Source organism: Echiichthys vipera (genome assembly GCF_963691815.1).
Source record: "Echiichthys vipera genome assembly, chromosome: 18".
Taxonomy (NCBI): domain Eukaryota; kingdom Metazoa; phylum Chordata; class Actinopteri; order Perciformes; family Trachinidae; genus Echiichthys; species Echiichthys vipera.
Window position 1 is genome coordinate 26,188,360 of NC_139843.1, and position 23,657 is coordinate 26,212,016.

Genomic DNA, 23,657 nt, shown 5'->3' on the forward strand with positions numbered 1-23,657 from the left:
CTTCTCTGTCACATGCTGGGGCAGTGGGCTGAAGGTCGCAGACACCAACAGACTGAACAAACTGATCAGGAGGGCCGGTGATGTCGTGGGGGAGGAGCTGGACACCCTGACGACCGTGGCAGAGAGGAGGGTGCTGTCCAGGCTCCGGTCTATCCTGGACAATGTCTCCCACCCTTTCTACGACACACTGGCGCAGCAGAGGAGCACCTTCAGCAGAAGACTCCTTGCACCCAGATGCACCACAGAACGCCACAGGAAATCTTTCCTGCCTGTGGTCATTAAACTATACAACGCATCCCTAGGAGAGTCTATCACCTCCTCTCTGTGATTCAGACTCAACCACAGACAATCATTGATCAGAATCAGAATCAGAATCAGAATCAGAATCAGGTTTATTGCCAGGTAATTTTCATTGCAAGGAATTTGACTTGATTTGACAGTGCCTACATAAATATAAACATGAACACAAGCAAACTAAACATATGGCATTGTGGGGGGGGGGTGTTAATATAACACCTGTGATTTATAACGTATGAGTTCCAGATGTCGTTAATATAACGAATGACCGTTAAGTGTCTTTTATAGAATTCCAAAGCCTGATGGCAGAGGGGAAGAAACTGTTCTTGTGGCGGGAGGTTTTGGTCCTGATGGACCGCATCCTCCGGCCAGAGGGGAGAAGTTCAAACAGATAGTGTCCAGGGTGGGAGGGATCAGCAGCTATCTTCCTTGCTCTCCTCAGGGTCCTAGAAGAGTAGAGTTCTGGGAGAGAAGGGAGGTTGCTACCTTTTTTGCAGTACGTATGAATATGACGTCTGGTACGCTGCTGCCTCTGCCAAGGACAGGTGCAGACTGCAGCGTACCAGACGGTGATGGAGGAGGTGAGGATGGACTCGATGATGGCAGTGTAGAAGTGGACCAGCATTGTCCGCGGTAGATTGAACTTCTTCAGCTGCCTCAGGAAGTACATCCTTTGCTGAGCCTTCTTGATGAGGGAGCTGATGTTTGGCTCCCACCTGAGGTCCTGGGAGATGATGGTGTCCAGGAAGGACTCCACAGTGTCCACTGGAGAGTCACACAGGATGATGGGGGAGGGTGGGGCTGTGCTCTTTCTGAAGTCTATAGTCATCTCCACTGTTTTCGAAGCATTGAGCTCCAGATTGTTCTCCCTGCACCAAGTCACCAGATGGTCGATCTCCGATCTGTAGGCAGACTCATCCCCACCAGAGATGAGTCCAATGAGGGCGGTGTCATCCGCGAACTTAAGGAGCTTGACGGACTGGTGACTGGAGGTGCAGTTGACGTAGGATCCTGCAGAGTCCAGATGCTGGAGGATGAAGTGTGTGGCCATGTTAACAGCAACGCTACAGACCTGTTGGCTCTGTAGGCAAACTGCAGGGGGTCCAGGAGTGAGTCTGTGATGGATTTGAGGTGGGACAAAACCAGGCGCTCAAAGGATTTAATGACCACAGAGGTCAGGGCGACAGGTCTGTAGTCGTTCCAGTGGGTCCTGTTTTTTGGGGGACTGGTATGATGGTGGAGGCCTTGAAGCAAGCTGGCACACAGCATGTCTCCAATGAGGTGTTGAAGATGTCCGTGAACAGAGGAGACAGCTGGTCTGCACAGTGCTTCAGGCAGGATGGCGACACGGAATCTGGCCCAGCAGCTTTGCCGGGGTTCTGTCTCTTGAAGAGCCTGTTAACGTCTCTCTCAAGGACAGACAGAGGTGTCGGTGGAGGGGAGGTCTGGATGTGTACTCATCCAGACTGGTGCGCAGAGTTTTAGTCTTTGTCTGTAGGCAGGAATCAGGTGGACCATGTTGTGGTCAGAGTGTCCCAGTGCAGCGCGGGTGACGGCGTGATAGGCGTCACTGACTGTTGCGTAACAGTGATCCAGAGTGTTCCCCTCCCTGGTTGCACATTTTATAAACTGTCTGTATTTGGACAATTCGTGACTGAGGTTACCTTTGTTAAAATCCCCGAGGACAATAACTAAGGAGTCCGGATTGGTCCGCTCACCTTCCAGTATCTGGTCGGCGAGCGCGCGCTGTGCGTCCTGCACGTTGGCCTCCGGTGGAATGTAAACACTGACCAGAATGAAGGAAGCGAAATCACGTGGGGAGTAGAGTGGTTTGCAGTTAATAATAAAAGTTTCCAGGAGGGGAGAACAGTGCCGTTGTATCACCGTTACGTCGTTGCACCAGCCGCTGTTGGTGTAGAAACAAATACCTCCACCCTTTGTTTTGCCAGAGAGCCGCGTGTCACGGTCCGCTCGGTGAAGCTGGAATCCATCCAGCTGTAGTGCAGAGTCCGGGATGTTCTCACACAGCCATGACTCGGTGAAGCACAAAACAGAGGATGAATTGTAGTCCTTGTCTCTCCTCAACAGAAGCTGAAGTTCGTCCATTTTATTGCCCAGTGAGCGCACGTTAGAGAGAAATATTACAGGTAGCGGTGTGCGTCTTCCCCTCTGGCGAAGGCACACGAGCGCACCGGCTCGTTTCCCCCTGCGACGGCGTAAAGTTGTAAAGGTGAGGGCACCTTTGACTAAAAAGTTCACCAGAACCGATGTGGGAGCCAGAAATTCAGGAAACAAACCCCGTGGAGTTGTTACCCGAATGTTCATGAGTTGTTCTCTGGTGAAAGAGAGCTGTGAACCCAAACAAAAAACACTGTTTACAAACAAAACAAGACAAAACAAAGCGCACCAACAAATCGAGGCAGCCATCCGCGGCACCATCTTGAATCCATCATGTATATATTTACTAATGTAAATATTCATTTCTGTAAATCCAAGTTTGAGTCTTTTCTAATATATGTTTAGTCTGTTTAATAATTGTTTTTTTGTATATCTGGAGCTGTGTAACAAAAAACATTTCCCCCCGGGGATTATTAAAGTATTTCTGATTTTGATTCTGATTCTGACAAACAGGGGCTAATGCATATTTATTATTTATGTATTTATTTCTTGGGTTACTTCATACATATGACTTGTATGTGTATATCAGTTGTATGTATACATATGTCTGTATGCATGTGTAAACATTTCTAGGGTACGTCTACGGTTAAATGTGTGTATGTGTGTATGGTCTAATTCATATAGTATGTAATTGATAATACACTCAATTACTAATAATACATGTCATTATTATTATTATTATTATTATAATTATTATTATAATTATTATTATTATTATTATTATAATTGCTATTAATATAAGCAATGACACTATCAGTATTAATAATTAAGACAATTAATTGATGAATTATTAAATATGGAAGAAGGGTTACGTAGAAGTGGTGAGAGTAAATAAGTTATTTTTCTTCTCACTCCTTTCAGAGCTGTAAAGAAAAACATCTCGGACATTTCACTTTTGCTTTATGATGCACGTATTGCTTGGAATGTCTGTCTGACTATTTTGATTTTTTATTCATTCATTCATTCATCTTCAATGCTGGAGCTGATCCCAGCTTACTACGGGCCTGAGGCGGGGTACACCCTGGACAGGACGCCAGTCGCAGTGCACATACAGACATACAGAGACAGACAACCATTCACACCTATGGGCAATTTAGAGTCATCAATTTTGTTTTTATGTCTACTTCATGCCTTTCCTTGGTTGGAACAAAGGAACAAATACAAATGCAAATTAATTATAAAAATAATTATATGTAGATATATAATTAATACTAATAATGTTTACTAATATACACATTCACACAAATATACAACATAGGGATTTAATTATTATTATAATCTTTGGGAGTGTCACTTTAAAAGTCGATGTGGGCGTGGTTAAATACGTGTCATGTGATTTGACCGGAAGTCGTTTGGGTAAATTCCATCCCGAGTGGCCGGAGGTGATAGGTGTATGGTCTATGGTCCACCCCAGCCTGTGGGCAGCTTTCGAACTCCAGTCTACCGTCAAAGAAAGTATCCTCAGAAACAGCCGAGACCACGACTCCCACCCGGATCACTGAGCACTGTGTCTGATACAAAATGTTTACATCGTGCTGGTGATGGGAAAAGGCAGGACACGCAGCAATTGAGGTAACTTAAGTCAAGGTAACAAGCTAACTATTGCTAAGCTACACCAGGCTTCCCGTTAGCTGTAGCTAAGGTAGCTAGCTCAGCTACTGTAACTATGTTGCACTTGGTAAACTTTCATTTAGTGTTGTGTCTCGGCAGAAGTGTACAGCAGAATATTATGAGTATGATATATTTATGTTGTCTTTTAAAAAAACAATACATACAGTGTTTCATGCGCTAGGACCGTTAGTGTCATCCTCCTAACTATTTATCCTGTTCCAACTGTGTTTGTTTTCTCTCTCAGCTCCAGGTGCACTCGGCCCTCCAGCTACATCGAACCAGGCATTTGGGTCATGCCAGTCCCGACTATGGCAGATCCTGTCGTTGATCACCAGAAACGGTTTCAGGCTGCTGTGGATGTCATCCATAACCTCCCCAAAAATGGTAAATAGCTTTTTTTTTTTTTTTTTTTACAGCCATGACTTTATCTCACTCACCATGTGTCAACCTTTGTCTCTGGCTAGACTGTGTCTGTATTATTGTAGGGTTGAACTGTGTAACTCAGAAGCCTCAGTGCAGTTGGCCTGTTTGTGCAGCTGTGATTCATGCTGTTGTACACAGAGTGTAGAACCGGACTTCATTTAAAATGGATCAGCCAGCTTCATGTAACAATACCCTAACAACTCACTGTGTATTATCTCCTGGAAATGTTATCACCGAAATAGGCAGAACTGCAATGTCACATTATTATTTTTATAATTACTATTCTGATTTTATTTATGCAAGTCAAGATGATATGTGAGTTCTCATGATTTGTTAAACATTCCATCCAACATGTAGAGTTCCCATTATAAAGGGCCAGAGATGTGGACTTAAGACTCAAGGCATCTAGTTTCCATCAGGGTCAAATATGGCCGCTCAGAAAGTTTCAGGCCCCGCCATCTCAAAAGTCGTTTACTCGCCGTGTCTCCATTAGAAAAAAAACCTCCAGAGGGATTCAGGAGACTCCGGAGGTGATGTATCACTCTGAATGGGCATCGATCGCTGGTGATCAGCTGATCGGTGATGTCTTTGCAGCGTAGCGCCATTCTTCCTCAAAGTGAGAAATACAGAATAGTTGTAGTTTGAGTTAAGGTGCGAGATTCACAACGTCAACGTATGTACAAGTAACATGAAAGAAGACACTCCATCTTGTGTTTGTTGACAGACAGGCTCTCACCCCGCTTGGCAGTACGGTGTGTGTGCAGTGTTTACTCTGCCATTATATTATATTATGAAAATCAATTAAAATTTCTTTAATTGTATTTTCTGAATAGCGTCAGACAGTCGCGTCATTAGACCTGGGCATTCAGGGCTATAGCCCCAGATCTCTTGGAAATAGCCCCGGACCTCTCAGCCATCATCAAATAAAACCATAATGATGATGAAAATAGCCCAGTATAGTAGACTTTTATGTGGTTGCATTACCAGCAGCCACAGATGCAACACTGTAGCAGTGAAAACCGCAAAATTCTGATGCGTCCACACACTGACATGTGATAACTTCAGATTCAAACTGAAAGCAGACTGAGTGACGGTGTTTCGGTTTAACGAGTGACCCTGTTAACTGAAGACTTTCAGCTGAGTGCCTCTGCGGTTGCAGATCATCAAAACAGGATTATGTTTTTAAGAGAGATACTCATAGACTGTATACAAAGGAGATCTGTTTTACTACACCAGGAGTTAATCTCTTAACTTTCATTTATTTTCCTATAACGGCATGACTACAAATCTCTTAAAGTTTTGTTTTTTGACGTGGTGAATAAAATTCTACGCACACGTGTTTACACAGGCAGGTTTCAAAGACAAATAGATTTGTTTAGAAAATGAATTAAAATGAATTAATATCATTAGGAAGAACCACTCGCTCTCCTCCTGATTAATGTAACACCAAGCAACATATAAAAGCCACCGACACATTTACTCAAACAAAACTATAAAGACTGATCAGGTAGGTGACGTTATGTTTTAAAGTGTCATGAAAAGTAAACACCCGCATTCACAAGGACAGCTACGCATCTGCCGTCACTATGAGTCCAGTGGGTGATTAAACCCAAACACCGGTCAGGAGAGAAAACGTCCGTCAGAGCAGTGATGTCTTCTAGTCTGCACAGTTTCAGGAGACCTGCAGTGGATTCAGTCCGGTCCACTTGACATCGGGTTGGTGCATGTCAGTGTTTCTGAGGCTGTAGGCTGTTCTAATGTCTCATTCTGCTGCTGGTGTCTGTGCTGACCTAAATATTAACCTCCTCAGTAGACCTGCCCCGACAGGAGTCACACATGACCAGGTCTTTCCTTTAAATCAAAAACTACGTCACAATTGCATGTTTATCAGCCCAATTTCTCAGGGGGGGAAACCCCCGAACCCCGTTTGGAAAGGACTCTGACTTCTAGGATACAGCCCCGGATGTTTTCACAAGCTAGTGGAAGGATCCCTTTCCTATAGAACACAGTGTTTCTCATTCAAAGACCAATGTGTGGTGCTGTGCAACAGAATCCACACAGAGCTCCACAGATTGAGAGCTCACTGCGTACAGTTGAAATGAAGTCAAATGAGGACAGAGACAATGAGATACTTTCTACATCTGCATTTCTAGTTGTGATGAAACGGCGTAAATATCATTTTATTTCTTATTCCTTTTGCTGTTGCACATTTTTTTGGGAAAAGAAACAGATCATATATTTTTTTAAAGGTCCCATTACCTGCTGCATCTTTTTTTATTTGAGCTTATTTATTTTATTATTTGAAAGGTTCTTAGGGCGCACCCACACTGTCCTTCCGCACCGGGCTTTAGGGTACTTGTCCCCCCTCCCTCTCCCCCCGTGCCCCAGGCCCGTTTGTACTCACACTGCCTGTGCCTCGTGCAAATGCTTCTTGCTGTCCATACCTCATCGAGCCTTAACACATCACACGCATTGATTGACGTCATCGTGATGCGTCGCTTTGTTTACAAATCTTTCCATAGACCTCAGAGTTTTTGTACTACTTAGTTGTATAGTATTGGTTCAGTAAAAGAAAGAAAAGGCAGGTTAGAAATTGGCAACCGGGATTGGCAAAGAAAATTGTAATGGATGAACCCCTATATTTATCTTATTCACACGGTGGCCTATCATTTCTGTCTCTACATGGTTGCGCGTTTACATACTTTCTGATGCACGCACATCAGCAGGCAGAGAGACAGATAATTGTGATCCTTCTGCCTGGTGACAGCAAAGGGCCGCATGTCAGAATCCAACCCATCTGCAGCACTCATTTAACAAGCCTGTTCAAAGATGTGGGCGCACAGATCATTTTCTGTGCTGCATTGGAATACACCATTGGATAAAGGTTTCTACCAACCACCGGCCCTGCTCTCCTTCAGGACCGACAACCGGCCCTGCTCTCCTTCAGGACCGACAACCGGCCCTGCTCTCCTTCAGGACCGACAACCGGCCCTGCTCTCCTTCAGGGCCGACAACCGGCCCTGCACTCCTTCAGGACCGACAAACAGCCGCTCGAGTGACTCCCACGCAAATTAGGGGCGTTCTGGCGAGGGGAATAGAAAATAACAAATAAAAACTGCCAATCATCTCACTGATAGTCTCATTTATTTAGTTAACACCCAACTGTAATCAATAAGTCACTGTTTCTTTGTCACTGTAGTGTCATTAGAGACCCAGGTTCAACATTTTTTTTTTAGATTAACAATAAACATTACATTCATAACAAATGACTTTATCTTTCTTCTTCTTCTCGTTTTTTATTTTGAAAGTCCAAGAAAATGGCAGGGCTTGCTTAGCAACAATAGGCTACCTGATTGGTCCACAACACACTTTTGTCTTATTGGCTACACGGCAACGTGGCAGGTAGATGGACAGTTTCACCCGACAAGTTACGTGCATTTGGTGCCAATTTCATGCCCTGTTTATTCCACAATAACATCTAATTTAATTTGAGGAAGTGCAATACTCAGTATACTGTAATTACTGAATATAAATAAGTATTTTACCACAGCTGTGAGGTCCGGAAAAAGTGCTTATATTTATAATATGCCTATTTTTATAAAATAGATGGCTCAAATCAAGCAATCTGATTGGTTGTTTGCCGTGGTATAATTCCTGTATACCACAGCTATGACATCCAATTCCTTTCATACTATATCACTTCCCTTTCATCTGTAGGGACTTTGAGTTAAACTTTCAGAAGATTTAAACATATTTAATAAGTGATTGGTTAGTCTGATTTTTTACAACATATTTATTAAGTGATTGGTCAGTCTTATGTTTTACAACATATTTATTAAGTGATTGGTAAGTCTGACATGTTTAATGTGTTGTAAAAAAATCAATCAGCTGGGCCAGTGTATTGCTGACACTGTAATGACAGAGTGCTATCTAAGCCTAAGCTAACACTACATGTTCACAGACGTAGTAGCTAAATCTGTCCACAGATATCTTAGTTACAACACAATTGAGCTATCAAAGCAGCTAAGTGTTTGTGTCGTTTTTATTCAGTTTGAGAAACTTCACAATGTCTTCAAGCTATGCTAGTGCTAGGCTACTCGGTTAAACAGGGCAGGCTAAATGAAATCAAGATAGTACGTTCCATAGCAACTGTTAATATAATTGGCTTAAATTGGAATATGTCCATCATTTTAATATTGCCATTTGGTAACCGTTTTATAAAAGCAACAGCTCACTTCAGGCCGTGATTCGTTGGGATTATATCACGCCGATTTATATTGCTTTATATTGTGTTCTCTCAACATGGCATGTTTCCTCTGACCTTAACTGAAAACAAGCTTCTGTTTTCCCAGTTTTAAACTTATGTACTTTATGTCTCTACCTATGGCAGCTGACATATTAGCTCCATAGTCTCTAGGGGTCTACAAGCCTTTTCTGTTTCCCTTTGGCCAGGTAAATGGAGAGATACGCAGACAGTTAAACAAATGTGATAGATGTCTGTATTATCTTGCAGGTTCCTACCGGCCGTCCTACGAGGTCATGCTACGTTTCTACAGTCTGTACAAGCAGGCGGTGTCTGGACCCTGTAGAGTGCCTCGACCTGGCTTCTGGGACCCAGTGGGCCGCTACAAATGGTCTGTATGTGTGTGTTGGCTTGTAGATTGTGGGCACGCTGCTAGGTTATACAGTGTTTGTACTCGGGAACTGGAAGGGTAAAGTCTGATGGATGCATGGTCCGACTGATTCAAACATTTGCGTTCTCACATACAGCTCCCCAAGCCTAAATGTCTAGATACATTTAGGCTTGGTGTGGTAACGGTAATGTTTGTGTGTGTGTGGGTTTTTTTTTGTGTTTGAGTGTGTACGCGTGAGGGAGGGAGGGAGAGACGAGATGGATAAGTTTACTATTTAAAGTGGTAAATAAAATTCTATGTGACACATGTTTACTCAAACAGGTTTAAAGACAAATAGATTAATTTCTAAAATTAATAAGAGATAGATATTATCAGGAAGAGCAACTCGCTCTCTTCCTGTTTACTGTAACAACAAACAAAACTCCACTGACGCATTTACTCTAATCAAACTATGAAGACTGATCAGGGTGGTGACATTGTCATGAAAAACTAAACAAAAAAAAGTTTTTCACAAGGACTGCTACGCATTCTCTTCCTGTTTTTAACATCTGCCGTCACTACGGCAACCGCAATCCTTAAACCGAAACAGCGGCGCTCGGTGAAGTGGCGTTGACAACAGGCTGCTTGGGGCTCAGACGCTGAATCATCTGTTGTGGTGCGCCAGTTCTAGTTTGCGTTGGACACATTGCACCTTTTTTGGCTTCTTTGTGTAAAATGATCTCAAACTTATTCGCTGCCTTTTCCGGGCTTTAGGGGGGTGCATCCACAAATACGGTCTTTGTGAAACAATGATCCCTGCGCTGAGCAGACGCATAATGTGCAAGATGTGAATAAAACAAATTACCGAGGCAGAGATTTTGCCTTGAGGACTTTTTGCAATCACTCGAGTAACTACAGTCATGTTTCTCGTGCATCCGCATGTGCAAATTTTTGCTCCCCGGCCCGCCTCATCCCAATTTCTGTCCAGAAAAAAACCCTGCCAACAGTTATTTGGAAACAGACTGATCACTGATCAAAAAGAGTTGGACAACAAAAAAAACTCAGAGGGTTGATGACGTATAAGTAGGAAGCAATGGAGCCGAGGCTCAGATCATTTTAATTAATGTTAGTACCGGCTGGGCCTGGGCCGCAGGGGAAGAGGGAGGGGGGACGATCACCCTAAAGCCAACATGTATGCATCAAAATGTAAACGTGCGACCATGTAGAGACATGATGATAGGCCATCGTGTGAATAAGATAAGTATAGGGGATCATCGGTTACAATTTTCTTGGCCGATCCCAGTTGCCAGTTTTGTAGAGTCTAACCTGCTGATAATGATTTTTGACGATTCTGATTTTTTTCACCCTTACAACTATAATTCACAACATACAGAAACATTAATGGAACTTTTCTTTCTTTTATTGAACCAATACTGTACAACTAAGTAGTATTAATATTGGTAGAACTTACTTTTTAAAATGTAACAGGTGAGGTAGTCTAAAATTAAGAACCTTTCAAATAATAAAATAAATAAGCTCAAATAAAAAAATGCAGCAGGTAATGGGACCTTTGCAAAAATATATGATCTGTACTAGATCTGTATTAGGTTGTTGTTGTTGTTGTTGTTGTTGTTGTTGTTGTTGTTGTTGTTGTTGTTGTTGTTGTCAGGAGCTAAATGTCCTCACTTGAACATTCATGGTAGATTTTTTTTTTTTTTTTACAAACCGAAGCATCTCTGTCACCTGACAGGTGGCTCTTTTTCTCATCTATCTGCTTCTGTTTACAATTGTTGTGGAATCCGCTTGTCCCAGGTCAAAAGGTGCACCTGAATGCACCACAAAGTCCCGTCAGAGCACTACCGTTTGTTTATAACTCACGGAGAAAGCAAACATGTTTCCACACTGGTGACTTTAGGGAAGACTACAGCAGTGGCCATGGTGTATGGAAAAGCGCAGCCTCAGGCTAATGCTAAGCTAATATTGAGCTCAAGCTTCAGGCTGCCGCCGTGTGCTTCCGGGGTTGTTCCTCTGTAGCTTATTTCTGCCTTGCAACTTTTTCAAACTTTGTCCTTTTCTCTTCCCACACTGAAGACACACTGACCATGACCATAGACCAGGACTGACGCTGCTGGTCTGCTTCAAAATATAAGTCCACTCACGTTTGACCAGTTAAAAGCTTTTAATGTGAAGCTGCAGCTGTATGATGTTCTGTTTGCATTAGCAGTAACTTAACTGCGCAATAAAGAGTTAATTGACTTTAGTTCTCCACCCAGTGCAGTGAGTGAAGCAGCAGGCAATACACAGACTGAGTTGATCAGTCAATAAAGATATGGTTCATATGTTCAAAACACATATAGGCCTACGACGGGAGAAAACGCAGGTCTGGGTTGATAATAACATGGAAATGAATGTGTTCTGTGAGATGAGCGAATGACGGCTGTCAAAACACTTCTGAACACGCTGGAGGGTGCTGTGAGACTACACCGCGAGCGCTATATGCAGAAATCCAAATCAAGTCAATATTTAAAGTTAAAAATAGTGTTAAAATTTTGTCTCGTTCTCATGAACTCAGTATCGTGTATCGTCTCATCTCGTGAGCTGAGGGTCTCGTCATACTCTTCTCAGCCACCAGTAATTGGCCAGGCCAATAATATGTCGACCCCTAATACAGATGCTAAGATTTGGGTTATGTGCATTCTTTCGGTCTTGCTGCAGTGTTCTGGACCAGTTGAAGCTTCAGTCGTCAAACTGGGATGTCATAGAAACATAGATGGTCATTTGTGTACATGTCCTATGCAGATAATTGAGATCTCATTAAATGTTACGAAGGAGGCAATAGTGGACAAGAGACGTGACTCTACGGACAGTAAAATAGTTGTCAGTGGAAGACTCTGGATCTAGCTTCTGACAGTAGAGTTTAGCTGAAAAATGATTTGTTATGGCCATTTTTTAACGTCTGTATGGATTGTATGATTGTAGTTAGATGGTTGATGTTTTTTTTGTCTAACTGTTCTTCTGTATGTTAGGGATGCCTGGAGACGCCTGGGGGAGATGAGCAGTGAGAGTGCCATGGCAGCATACGTGGAAGAGATGAAGAATGTAGCACAGGAGGTACACGACTCATCTTTCGTAATAAAAGATTATAAGGCCTTGTTCAGACTGCCAGCCCAAATCTGTTTATTGGAATATTTAGATTTAATTTAGAAAGTCTGGAAACCCACTTGATATGCAATTCCAATTGGATTTCTACAGATAAGTCTCAGTCTGGACACTCTGGCCGCTCAAATCAGATTTTAAATCGATTTTTTATCTTTTGCATCACTCGCAGCGTGACAAAACAAGAACCTCAATGCAGACCTCCATGTTCTTCCGTAGCGCTCTGCTAGTTGCTGGATTTAATTGTCTGTATCGCATCTTGACTGCGTGATTGCTTGGAGGTCAAAATGATGGAGTTCTATTTCTCATGTTTCCTTATGTACGTAGTTGCGCCTAGGACCCCAGAAACCCATGCTGATATGCGCATGATGTCTGTACACACAAAACCGATCTGATCACTTGAAAATGACAGTGCTGACAGTCTGTCTCTAAGTTCTGATTTGAGCAAATGGGATTTGTTTGCAGTCTGAACATAGCATTAGTTCATGCGAAATGTCTGGCACGATTGCATCTGCACACACTGCAGACGAAAATAAACAAAAAATGAATCAATTTTAATGTAAATAGCATCAGTTGTTTACACCTTGACTGTGTATCAGGGCACATTTAGCCAATGTTTAGCTGTTAACACTAATTCTGTAGTTTGAGTACGGTTCTTGTTTCTTAGCTCAGCTCACAGTAACATGAGTATGAAGTAAGGCATACAAAATAAAGATGAATAATAAAGTCTCTGCGGCATGCTGCCTGCTCTGTCCAGTGATGAATGAAGGTTTTTCACTGACTCTGCAGGTCATCGACACCATGCCCATGAATGAGAAAACGGCCTCGCTCTTCCACCACTTCGAGCCTCTCTTCTTGGTGATTGCTGACATGCCGCGGCCTCCAGAGTCACTGCTCACACTCAGAGAAGGTCAGTGAGTCTGAGGGTTCGCTGACTGAGTAGTAGATACAGTAACTCCTGTGAGACGATAACTATATTTGATAGACGTAGTGCACTCGTGTGCGTGCGTGCTTCCGTCCGTGCGTCTGTCCGTCCCCTGAGGACAAATAATACACTACATCAGTATTGTATTAATGTGACATCACTTCTAAAGGTTCTTTGAAACACATATTTTGGGGTAACCTGGTAATTGCTTGTGTTCTAACGATTAAAATATAAACACTAGAGAACAAGTCATTAATACTTGATTTATTCTGTAAATACTGTTATTTTTTATTGTTCAGAACTTGATAGGTTATACCACTGCAGTACTTGCATGTTTTATTTAAATAACCAAGACACTTCAACAAAAACCTTTATTTTGTGAAAGAAACACAAAATCAAAATTAGAGAACACTTTCAGATCCCTCACAGTTATTGGTGTTAATCTGAAACTGGTGACAATTGTTTTCATTGTTGGACACACCCTATTTATCTGCAGCTCTCCTGGTTACTTTGTAAGATGGAAGCTGCTCTAAGGAGACTGTCACCAGTCAGTTCAATTTGGAGGAGGAAGTGTCATGGTTTGGGGGATGTTTTCTGCAGCAGGATTTGGGCCTCTTGTACAGCTACATGGCAGGGTCAATGCAATTGTTTGTGAAAATCCTTCAACAACATGCAATACCTCCACTGCAACTGTCTCCATCAGCTGCAATTTTCATGAAGACAATGTCCCCTGTCACACTGTAAAACAGGTGAAGCAGTTCCTTGAAGCTAAGAATCAATGTTCCTTGAAGCTAAGAAACAATGAAATGGCCAGAGTTCAGATCCAAACCCCATCACTAAGAAACCCACTGCAGTAGGTGAACTGTGAAAGAGACTGAGCCAGAATGGACCCAGATCAAACCAGATCAGTGTGAGAAACTAGTGATGTCCTGTGGGTGCAGATGTGCTGAAGTCATTCAAAGCTGTGGCCTCTACACTTCCTGTTCATTTTTGAATCCTATAGAAGAAAACATTGTTGAACTCTTCTCTTCTGACACAATGGTTACTGTTCTCTCATTTTGTCACTGTTTTTTTCCCCACTAAATAAAGGGTTTTGTTGAAGGGCCTTGGTTATTTGAAAAAAAATTCTTGTACAGCAGTGGGATAGACTCAGAGGATATTCTATCAAATTCTGAACTAAAAAACAAACAAACAATATTTTAAAATAAATCAAGTATTAATACTTTGTTCTCTAATTTTGATCTCCAATGTAAATGATGAACATTAGATTTGCTTTCATCATGTGGACACAAACACACATTCCAGATCAATGCTCATCAATGATGATGTTGCTCTGTCTGCTGGATATGTAAATAGGACACTGTTTGCTAGCATTAGCGTTAGCTGTATCCACATCACACCGTGATAATGTCATGCTTGGCAGCATGATTGAGCATCTCAATGGGGGCTGGATTTTACCATCCATGAGTGAATGTAAATGTACATCTACTTGAACTTTGGCTAGTAAACTACCCGCTAAAGCTTAACAACTATTAGCCAGTGTTTCTCAGTCCACACAACTCGTGAACCAAATTCCTACCCAACAACACAAATATCTGATTACTCAAATATTCAGGTCCAGCCCAACAACAGTGGATACGGACAATAAGACAAGAAGCATCAGCAGGAAACGTGATCAATTCAAATGTCAGTTTTAGGCTAGCTATATTTCTGTAAGTTAATCTAAAGAATTTTGGCAGTAAGAAACTTGTGTTAAAGTGCGATGTGGATAAATCAGAATTTTTTGCAGTATTATATTTGCAAGACCCATAGCTTGCTGACACATAGCTAATATTAGCGTACTAACAGCTAATTTGTCCTCTCTGGTAGACATATGGTGTCAGTGTTTCCCGCACATAGACCAATGTGTGGCGCCGCGCCACAGAATCAGCACAGAGCGCCACAGATTAAGTTTTTCTAACGTGCTAGTGAGACGCAGTGCGTACATTTGATATGAAGTTAAATGAGGACAGACAGTGAGACTTTCTACAGCTGCATTTCTAGTTGTGATGAAAATAATGTTAACGTTTTAGTTCCGAGTCACTGCTTTGTCCTCGATTACGGCGGCCTCTCTCTCTTTCTCTCTCTCTATTTTCTCTCTCTCTGTCATTACCTGTTATTTATCTCACACTCTCTGTCTGCTGGTGTGCGTGCATCAGAAAATCTGTTAATGAGTGAAAAGTAATGTGTGTCTACTCCAAAATGTGTCCATTAATGCAGGTCTTGAAGGCAGTGAGCATGCTGACATGCCAGAAGAGATGAAGGATGAGGATAAGGAGCAGGGTGGCCCTGAAGAACATTCTTCTCTTGTAGAGAGTACAGATCCAGATCAAGAGTTCAACCTGTCTGAGGTTATAGACCTCACTGCCAGCACCATCCCTAATGGTATGTCATGGATGGAGCTTGTCTCCAACACACTGAACTCATACTACATCTACACTAAGAAGTCTACTTTTTAAAATGACTCCAGGTCCTTTTAGTAGGGACCTTTGTATAAAGTTAAACACCTGAACAACTTAAAAAACAGCAACATCTCTTCTTCTGTGCCTTGCAGACTCTGGTGTGTGTGAGGGTTTGGTGTTGAACAGTGACTCAGAGAGCGAGATCTTTTGTGACTCTGTGGATTCAGTGGAGCAACTCCACAACATCAAGGTACCATTTACTCACCCTCCAGCAAGTGGAGGCAGCACGTGTGGCAATATACAGAGCAAATGAACATTGCTGCAGTATCAGTAGTACAGCTGACTCTCCTAGTGAGCAGGAACATGACATTTGAGTAATGAATAAAGAGATTCACTAAATGCAAATGCGACTGTTTCAAGGATTGATTTTTGTTCACAGATTCCAGTTGTCATGACCAATGGTTTTCACAATGGCCATGTGTCTTTGGAGACTTCTCCTGTTCAGAGCCATCAGCTGGAAGTCAGACAGGTGGGAGCAGGTCAAGGTGGAGAGGGGGCAGAGGATGGAAAGGGTCAGGGTCCCAATAGAAGGGATCGAGAAACCAGGCGGGAAGGTTCCTACAACAACTGGAGAGAACGTAAGCTACTACAGTATGGTGTTCAATGTTGAATAAAAATAACATACTTTTGAAGTACAAAAATTCTATAAATAAAAACATAGAATTATATATTTGTGAACTAATTGAAGATATTGAAATCTAAGTCATTATATTGTTTTATTTAATTTCTCATAATGTACTTTGTCTGATACTCATAATTCACTCAGTCTAGTGCGGCACACCAGTCCAGGTGTTGGAGGTAACCAGGAGCACATTTGCCAATTCACTCCAATACATGCGGGGAAGAGGAGATCACCTCTGAAAAAATTCTGGATACAAATCTAAAGGCTCATAATTATCCTGAGACCCTTTACTAAAAAAATGTAGGTGGACATAATTTTAGACTCTACCAAAATCAAGTTATGGGCAGGAGAAGGAGGGTGGTCAGCTAAAAAGAGCTGTAGTGAAACACATCCAGCAGCTCAGGTCCCGTCTCTGTAAAGGTCCTGTGCAAGTCTCGGGCAGAGACACAACTCTGCTGCTCAAACTATTTGAACATGGTGTCCAATTTTTTTCCATTATTTTTGTGTTGTTTCGTGCTTGGCGCTCGGGCATAGACTCAGGAACACAAACATTTCTATATCCGGTAAGTCCTCCCTCGTTTACGTGAACCAAAAATGGCGGCAGCCTTGAGGGAGACTGTGCCACTGAGCAGCTTTCCACAGGAATGAATGGGCGCCATTTTTTCCGTCCGCAGTCCATTTTTTTTTCCACTTCCATGGAGGTAACGCAATTTAAGAAAGCTTGTGACCTGGCTGCCATTTTTTTCCTGCTTCAAAACAGACCAAGCACTGCCCCAAATTGCACGTGTCGCTCAGCACTAAGTTGTTTCCTTGCTCTGATTGGCTCTAGGTCATGTTTCATTGCTCTGATTGGTTGAAGGTCTATCCAGTTGCATCCGGGCGCCTTTTGGTCTGTACTCTTGGTTGATCACGTTCTTATGAGTTGGAATTATGTCAGACAAGTAGGCACTTGACTACAAATGCCACAACTAGAGGCTGCTGTAAATAAACACATTGCACAGACACAATAACTAACATTTAGCTTTGAAACCTTAGTTTGACAAGGCTGCTAATGCTACCTGCCCTAAACGTCCAACTAGATTGGGTTTTGTCTTTTCTCTGATGAACATCTTATAATTTAGGATGTGGCAGAAGTAACTCTGAATAATTACAACCCCAATTCACATGAAATTGGGACGGTGAGTAAAACGTAAATAAAAAAAGTAAACAATGATTTGCAACTCCTTTTAAACCTGTATTCAACTGAATGTATTCAGCTGAATACACTACAAAGACAATATATTTAATGTTCAAACTGATAACTTTATTGTTTTATTTTGTTGCAAATATTCACTCATTTTGAATGTGATGCCTACAACACATTCCAAAAAAGCTGGGACAGGATCATGTTGACCACTGTGTTACATCATTTTTCCTTTTAACACTCAATAAGTGTTTGGGAACTGAGGACACTAACTCTTGAAGCTTTGTAGGTGGAATTCTTTCCCATTCTTGCTTGATGTACGACTTCAGTTGCTCAACAGTCCTTGGTCTCCTTTGTTGTATTTTGAGCTTCATAAAGCTCCACACATATTCAATGGCAGACAGGTGTGGACTGCAGCAGTCCAGTCTAGTACCTACACTCTTTCACTCCGAAGCCACGCTGTTGGAACACGTGCAGAATGTGTCCTGTCACTGTCTTGCTGAAATAAGCAGGGACGTCCCTGAAAAAGACGTTGCTTGGATGGCAGCAAATGTTGCTCCAAAACTTGTATGAACCTTTCAGCATTAATTGGGCCTTCACACATGTGCAACTTACCCATGATGCCCTGGGCACTAACACACCCCCATACCATCACAGATGATGGCTTTGAACTTTGCTCTGATAACAATCTTGATGCTCGTTTGGCCCAGAGGACACGACGTCCATGATTCCAAAAATAATTGTATATGTGGACTCTCAGACCACAGCACATTTTTCCACTTTGGGTCAGTACATCTCAGATGAGCTTGGGCCCAGAGAAGTTGGTGGCGTTTCTGAGTGTTGTTGATATATGGATTTCACTTTACATGGTAGAGTTTTACCTGCACTTGTAGACGTAGTGATGAACTGTGTTAACTGAAAGGGGTTTTCTGAAGTGTTCCTGAGCCCAAGTGGTAATATCCTTTACAGAATGATGTTGGTTTTTAATGCAGTGCCCTCTGAGGGATCAAAGGCCACAGTCATTCAATTTTGGTTTTCAGCCTTGCTGATTTCTCCAGATTCTCTGAATCTTGTGATGATTTTATGGACTGTAGAGAAACACTGAGAAACGTTGTTCTGAAGCTGTTGGACTATTTGCTCACTGAGTTGTTCACAAAATGTTGAACCTCGCCCCATCCTTGCTTGTGAATGAGTCTTTCAGGGATGCTCCTTTTATACTCAATCACCGGTTTCCAATTCACCTCTTCACCTTCCTTCCTCAACTTTCCCGGTCTTTTGTTTCCCATGTCCCAGCTTCTTTGGAACATGTTGCAGTCATCAAATTCAAAATGAGTGAATTTTTTCAAAAAAATAATAAAGTTTGAACACCAAGTATCTTGTCTTTGTAGTGTATTCAATTGAATATAGGTTGAAAAGGATTTGCAAATCATTGTATTCCGTTTTTATATACTTTTACACAACGTCCCAACTCTGTGAATTGGGGTTGTAGCTAACGTTAGCTGCTTTTATGAACACTGTCTCTTCTCTTTGATGCTTACTAATAATCAAAGCTCATAACCCACCCTGTAAGTAGTCAACCAGCTAGCTAGGTCACATGTAGAGCCTTGTTCAGCTCAATAGAAACATAAAAGGAGATTCTAGTTTTTGTGTCTGTGAACCGTGTTTATTTACAGCAGCTGCAAGATGGTTGATTCAGAATTACTTTGACGTTGTTGTTGTTGTTGCTTTAGCTAACAGGAGCTAACTGGCTAAATCCGGTAGCTGCTGTTAAACTGCTATTAACAGGCTTAAACTATTATTCAGTTTAAAAGTGGAGAGTGTTAGCAGTGTAAGCTAGCTCCTGTTGGGTGGAGCGACCACAGAGAGACTTTTTTTTCTCTTCACAGAACTGTGTCTTTCTCTGAGAATGATCTTTAAACCAGAATGCAGCTGAGGTAACTCTGAATTAACTAGCTAATGTTAGCTGCTGCAGTTAACCCTAGCTCTCTTCACTCCATTGCTCATTAACCTACAAAGCTCACAACCCAGTTAACATATGTCCTTGTCATGGGAAATGACATTATGATAACTTGTGTTCCTGGGAAAATGGCATTCACAACAAGACTGCCACTGATTAAATAACATTTTATGATATGTTGAGTTTTAATATTTTGTTATTTAAGTAATTATTGTTTCAATTATATATTTCATATGATTTATTCATGAATTTTTCATGTAGTTATTAAACACTACAGCACTAGAAACATTAATTTTATTTCTCTACTTTTTCCATGACAGCACTGCCTCACTCAAAACTTTTGTAACCATGACTGTTTGTATTTAGCCTGATAGATGTTATGTTATGTCTGTAGGTGGTGTACCTCAGGGCAGTCCCAGGTGGGGAGCCCCAGGCGGTGGTGGAGGCACAGGACGAGGAGGAGGAGACGGTTCAGAAGGCGGGGTTGAGAGGCTGCATGATGCCCACCTACAGCAGCAGATCATCCTGGCCCTGCGGAGGCTCAGAGAGGACATGAGGAGTGTTATGGACAGGCTGGAGGTGGTGGAGAGGCTCGCTGCTACACATGTAAGCACCAATGGGACAACAGCAAGAGTGTTGGAATCTCATAGCGAAAACCAGTTGACGTATAATGCTAATGTAGATCATCATTTGTTACATCTGCTTTTATTGTAATGTTGACATGAAACATCCATCCACAATCGCTTGTCCCTATCGGGGTCGCGGGGGGGCTGGAGCCGATCCCAGCTGACACCGGGTGTGAGGCGGGGTCCACCCTGGACAGGACGCCAGTCTATCACAGGTCACATAGAGACAAACAGAGACAGACAACCATTCCATTGCTTGGCAACAGCCTTAGTCCTCATGAACTTCCTGCCTGCTGCTGGTCATTCACATACACTGACATACACTGCAACAGGAAGTAAATTGGGACACATTTAAATGTTTGTTGAAAAGGTCTATAACAGACAGTCTGCGACCCAAAGGGATGTAACCTGCCCCCTCACATTTGAAATCCAAAGTGTGATAAACACTACCGTAAAGTCTTGAAACACACACGCACTGACATGAAAAACATGTCTGTTCTGTTGACATGAGAAATCCTTTCAAAATACTAATGTTTAAAAGTACCAAAACACACAGAGCTACCTGTAGAGCAGTCCCCCTTATTGTGAAAGTCATGCCATACCACTGAGCCTCCTGTGTGTAACTAAAGTCCTTTATAAATTAAATCTCTCTGCGATATGTCACGTGCCATGTTGTAAGTGATTCCAGCAAATTTCCAGTTCATCAGGTCATAGTTGTGGTGTGGACTCATTGGAGTTGGAGGGATCTTTGAAACTATACTATATTTGTAGTCATGGTTCTGTTAACTGTTGAAGCTGCCTTCAGTGCTCTGAAGCTCACTGCTGTTTCCTGTGTGACAGGCCCAGAGTTCAGAGTGGAGAACATGTCTACAATGTGCAGCCAAAGCCTCAAAGCAGCAGGTAAGAGAGAAACAGTGTCTCTACTCATTATTACTATAATGTGAGGGAAATTTAAGAAGTAATTTTAAGAAGCCAGCAGTTTGCACGACTTTAAAAAAGTCGATGCATTTCAGTGGTTGGTGTGAAACTGTGGAATGGAACGCGCACGGAGCTAAAGCAATGTCCAAACATGGTCCAGTTTAAAAAAAGGTACAGGGAAATGATTTTCAGAAGGTTCAGGGATGAGGAAGGGCTTTAAAGACAAACAAACAAAAGATTGCTTTGTGTAGAAATATGGGAGATATATGTATATTTACGGTTATATATCCATATGTAGATGTGCTTCTATGGATGTTTATATGTAGGCCTATACATTATATTTATGTTACTTTATATAAATTTGTTATTTATAAAATTTTATAATATTGATTATTGTTTACTTAGATTTACAAATTGTACATATAGTGAATAAAAGATACAGATTACAGCAATCACTGAATTGTTAAAAAGGGGTCGGATTAAATAAATGAGAACTTCTTCCTGCTCCTTTTCAGACAGAATTAATTGTATATGTGTTGTAACAGGTTTTTTTTTGTTTTTTCTTCCGTATTTGTTTAACTTATTTAATTTTGTATACTTGTGTATTCTTTTTGTCATGTCTGAAATGTCTGAAATAAATATTCATTTAAAAAAAAAGAAGTGTGATGAAGTGAACAGGCACTGAGAGGGTCAATGTCCTGAGACTTTCACACAGACAACACCAAGTTCATGGCTGTTTTATTGTACACAGTGCTGTGGTCATGTATGGCTAAACCTCTGTCCTCTTGTCTACTGTCAGTCACACGGTAGCCACACCCTCCCCAGCTTTATCGTCTGTTTTACTCTCATTTACTAAGGGAACATCAGGCTGTATTATAGAACACTTGAAACTAGAGACTGAGACATAAACTCATTAGGAAAATGTTCACTGAGGGAATAAATCAAGCGAGAAGTAAGACCATTTTCTCAGTGACTTCTCACTTCTTTTTACAGCCCCTGCTCGACATGAGAAAGAATGCATGTTTAAATAGGGGTGTGTGATATGACGATATTAGATGGTGAAGGATCAGAACTTGTTGACTATCTGCCAAAGCAGAGAGATCATAGTGTCGTCTATAGGGAACGTTCTATCCACTGCTGTTCACGCATCAGGGTTTTTTTCCTCAGCTTTTTGTTAAATGTCCATTGTATTCGTCTTGAATTGGAAAAGTTGCACAAACTATTTAAAAAAAATGTTCCGAAAGGTTCTTTGGCCTAAATGCTTTGTTATATATTTTCTCTTTTAGGGCTGTGTTTTAACCCAGGGAAATACTTTGGTTGCAAAGTAAAATCAATGTAGAAAAACTGATAAAATTATGTGATATTTTTGCCATATCACCCACTCCTAGGTTTAAGGTACTTCACCATTGGCTTCACTTTTCAGAACTGGAACCTCATGTACATTTATCTTTGGTATCCAGTGTGAGTGCATGCCTGGTCGTAACGGGGCAGTTAGAGTGTTGTGGCAGCTCCTGACCATGTCTGATGAATAATGACATGTTTGATGTTTCTCCCAGGAGGACAGATGGTGGCTGTTTGATGTGTCGGGTCAGACCGTCCTCCTCTTCCTCTTGTGGCCATTTGTTGCTCAGGGTCTGGTCTACCTGCTGAGGAAAGCCCAGAGGAGAAGTCGCATATCTTCATGAAGTAATCCGATGAAGACACTCAACCACTCACCTACAGGGATCCATGAGTGCAACAAGGTTCATTTGTACAGCAGAAAGGATTGACTCCAATCTGAATTCATGGGAGCGCGTCGTCTTGGCTCCTTCTGTGCACTGAGAGAGACGTTTGTGGACTTGCTGTCTGCTTGGACAGAGATGGATGTGGTTGTGTTGTACACCTCAGGATCCTGGAATCCTCTCACTCACTACAGCACACACTTCATCTTTATTGAAATGATTAAAGATGGCTCGTGCTGGGCAGAAGGAAGCAACCAGCGTCTATACCAGACCTGGATATGTGCTTACTGATCATGAGCCTGGGACACTGATGAAGCCTATATTACTGCAGTTAGTGAGACATGATGCACCTTCACCATATTTTGTTTACGTTTGGGTTTTGCTACCAGAACACCATTGTCTTTTGTAATATACAGAACATTATCATTGTCAAAAACGGCACAATGCGGCCAAATGATGTGCTCCCAAAGTGAGTGATCCCAGGTGAGAATGAGTCCTGGAGTTGTGCTGATGTCGGTGTCCCTCTGGTGTGTTGGCTGACTCTGGTTCCATTTGTCTGATTCTTCACCTCACATTGTTTCTCAGCATCTCTTTGTCTTACAATGAAACCAAACAATCAAAACTGCCCCGTGATCAACAGTCATGTATAATATTAATGTATGAGCTCAAATAATAAAAATCTATATTGCATAGAAGGTTATGTTGTGTCAAGTCTTATTGGCAAATATTAAGCACTTTAACCATAGACTGTATAAAACTAAACTAGTCTCTGTTACTTCACCCATTATGGAGGACTGATACTGCCAAAATGATAACATAAATAAGTGAATGTACAAAAAATGATATAAAAACTAAATGCAGCCATTCATTGATATTTCTGTTACAATTGGCTTCTTCCTTTACCTTTATATTAGCGCATATTTACC

At 41.8% G+C, this 23,657-nt stretch overlaps 1 protein-coding gene across 2 annotated transcripts; it reads left to right on the top strand.

Annotated features, from left to right (window-relative positions):
- The first annotated feature begins 3,850 nt into the window (after positions 1 to 3,850).
- Positions 3,851 to 23,389, top strand: acbd4 (acyl-CoA binding domain containing 4). 2 transcript variants are annotated; one of them, XM_083932435.1, is made up of 11 exons: positions 3,851 to 4,047; positions 4,331 to 4,470; positions 9,023 to 9,143; positions 12,149 to 12,233; positions 13,068 to 13,188; positions 15,463 to 15,627; positions 15,797 to 15,894; positions 16,084 to 16,282; positions 19,861 to 20,072; positions 20,933 to 20,992; positions 22,567 to 23,389. In XM_083932435.1, exons 1-11 carry the CDS (start codon positions 3,869 to 3,871, stop codon positions 22,693 to 22,695), a joined length of 1,509 nt encoding a protein of 502 aa, XP_083788561.1. In that variant the 5' UTR covers positions 3,851 to 3,868; the 3' UTR covers positions 22,696 to 23,389. The 2 variants fall into 2 exon arrangements, with proteins under 2 accessions (XP_083788561.1, XP_083788562.1); XM_083932436.1 differs by having other exon boundaries at positions 3,956 to 4,062.
- Positions 23,390 to 23,657: the final 268 nt, after the last annotated feature.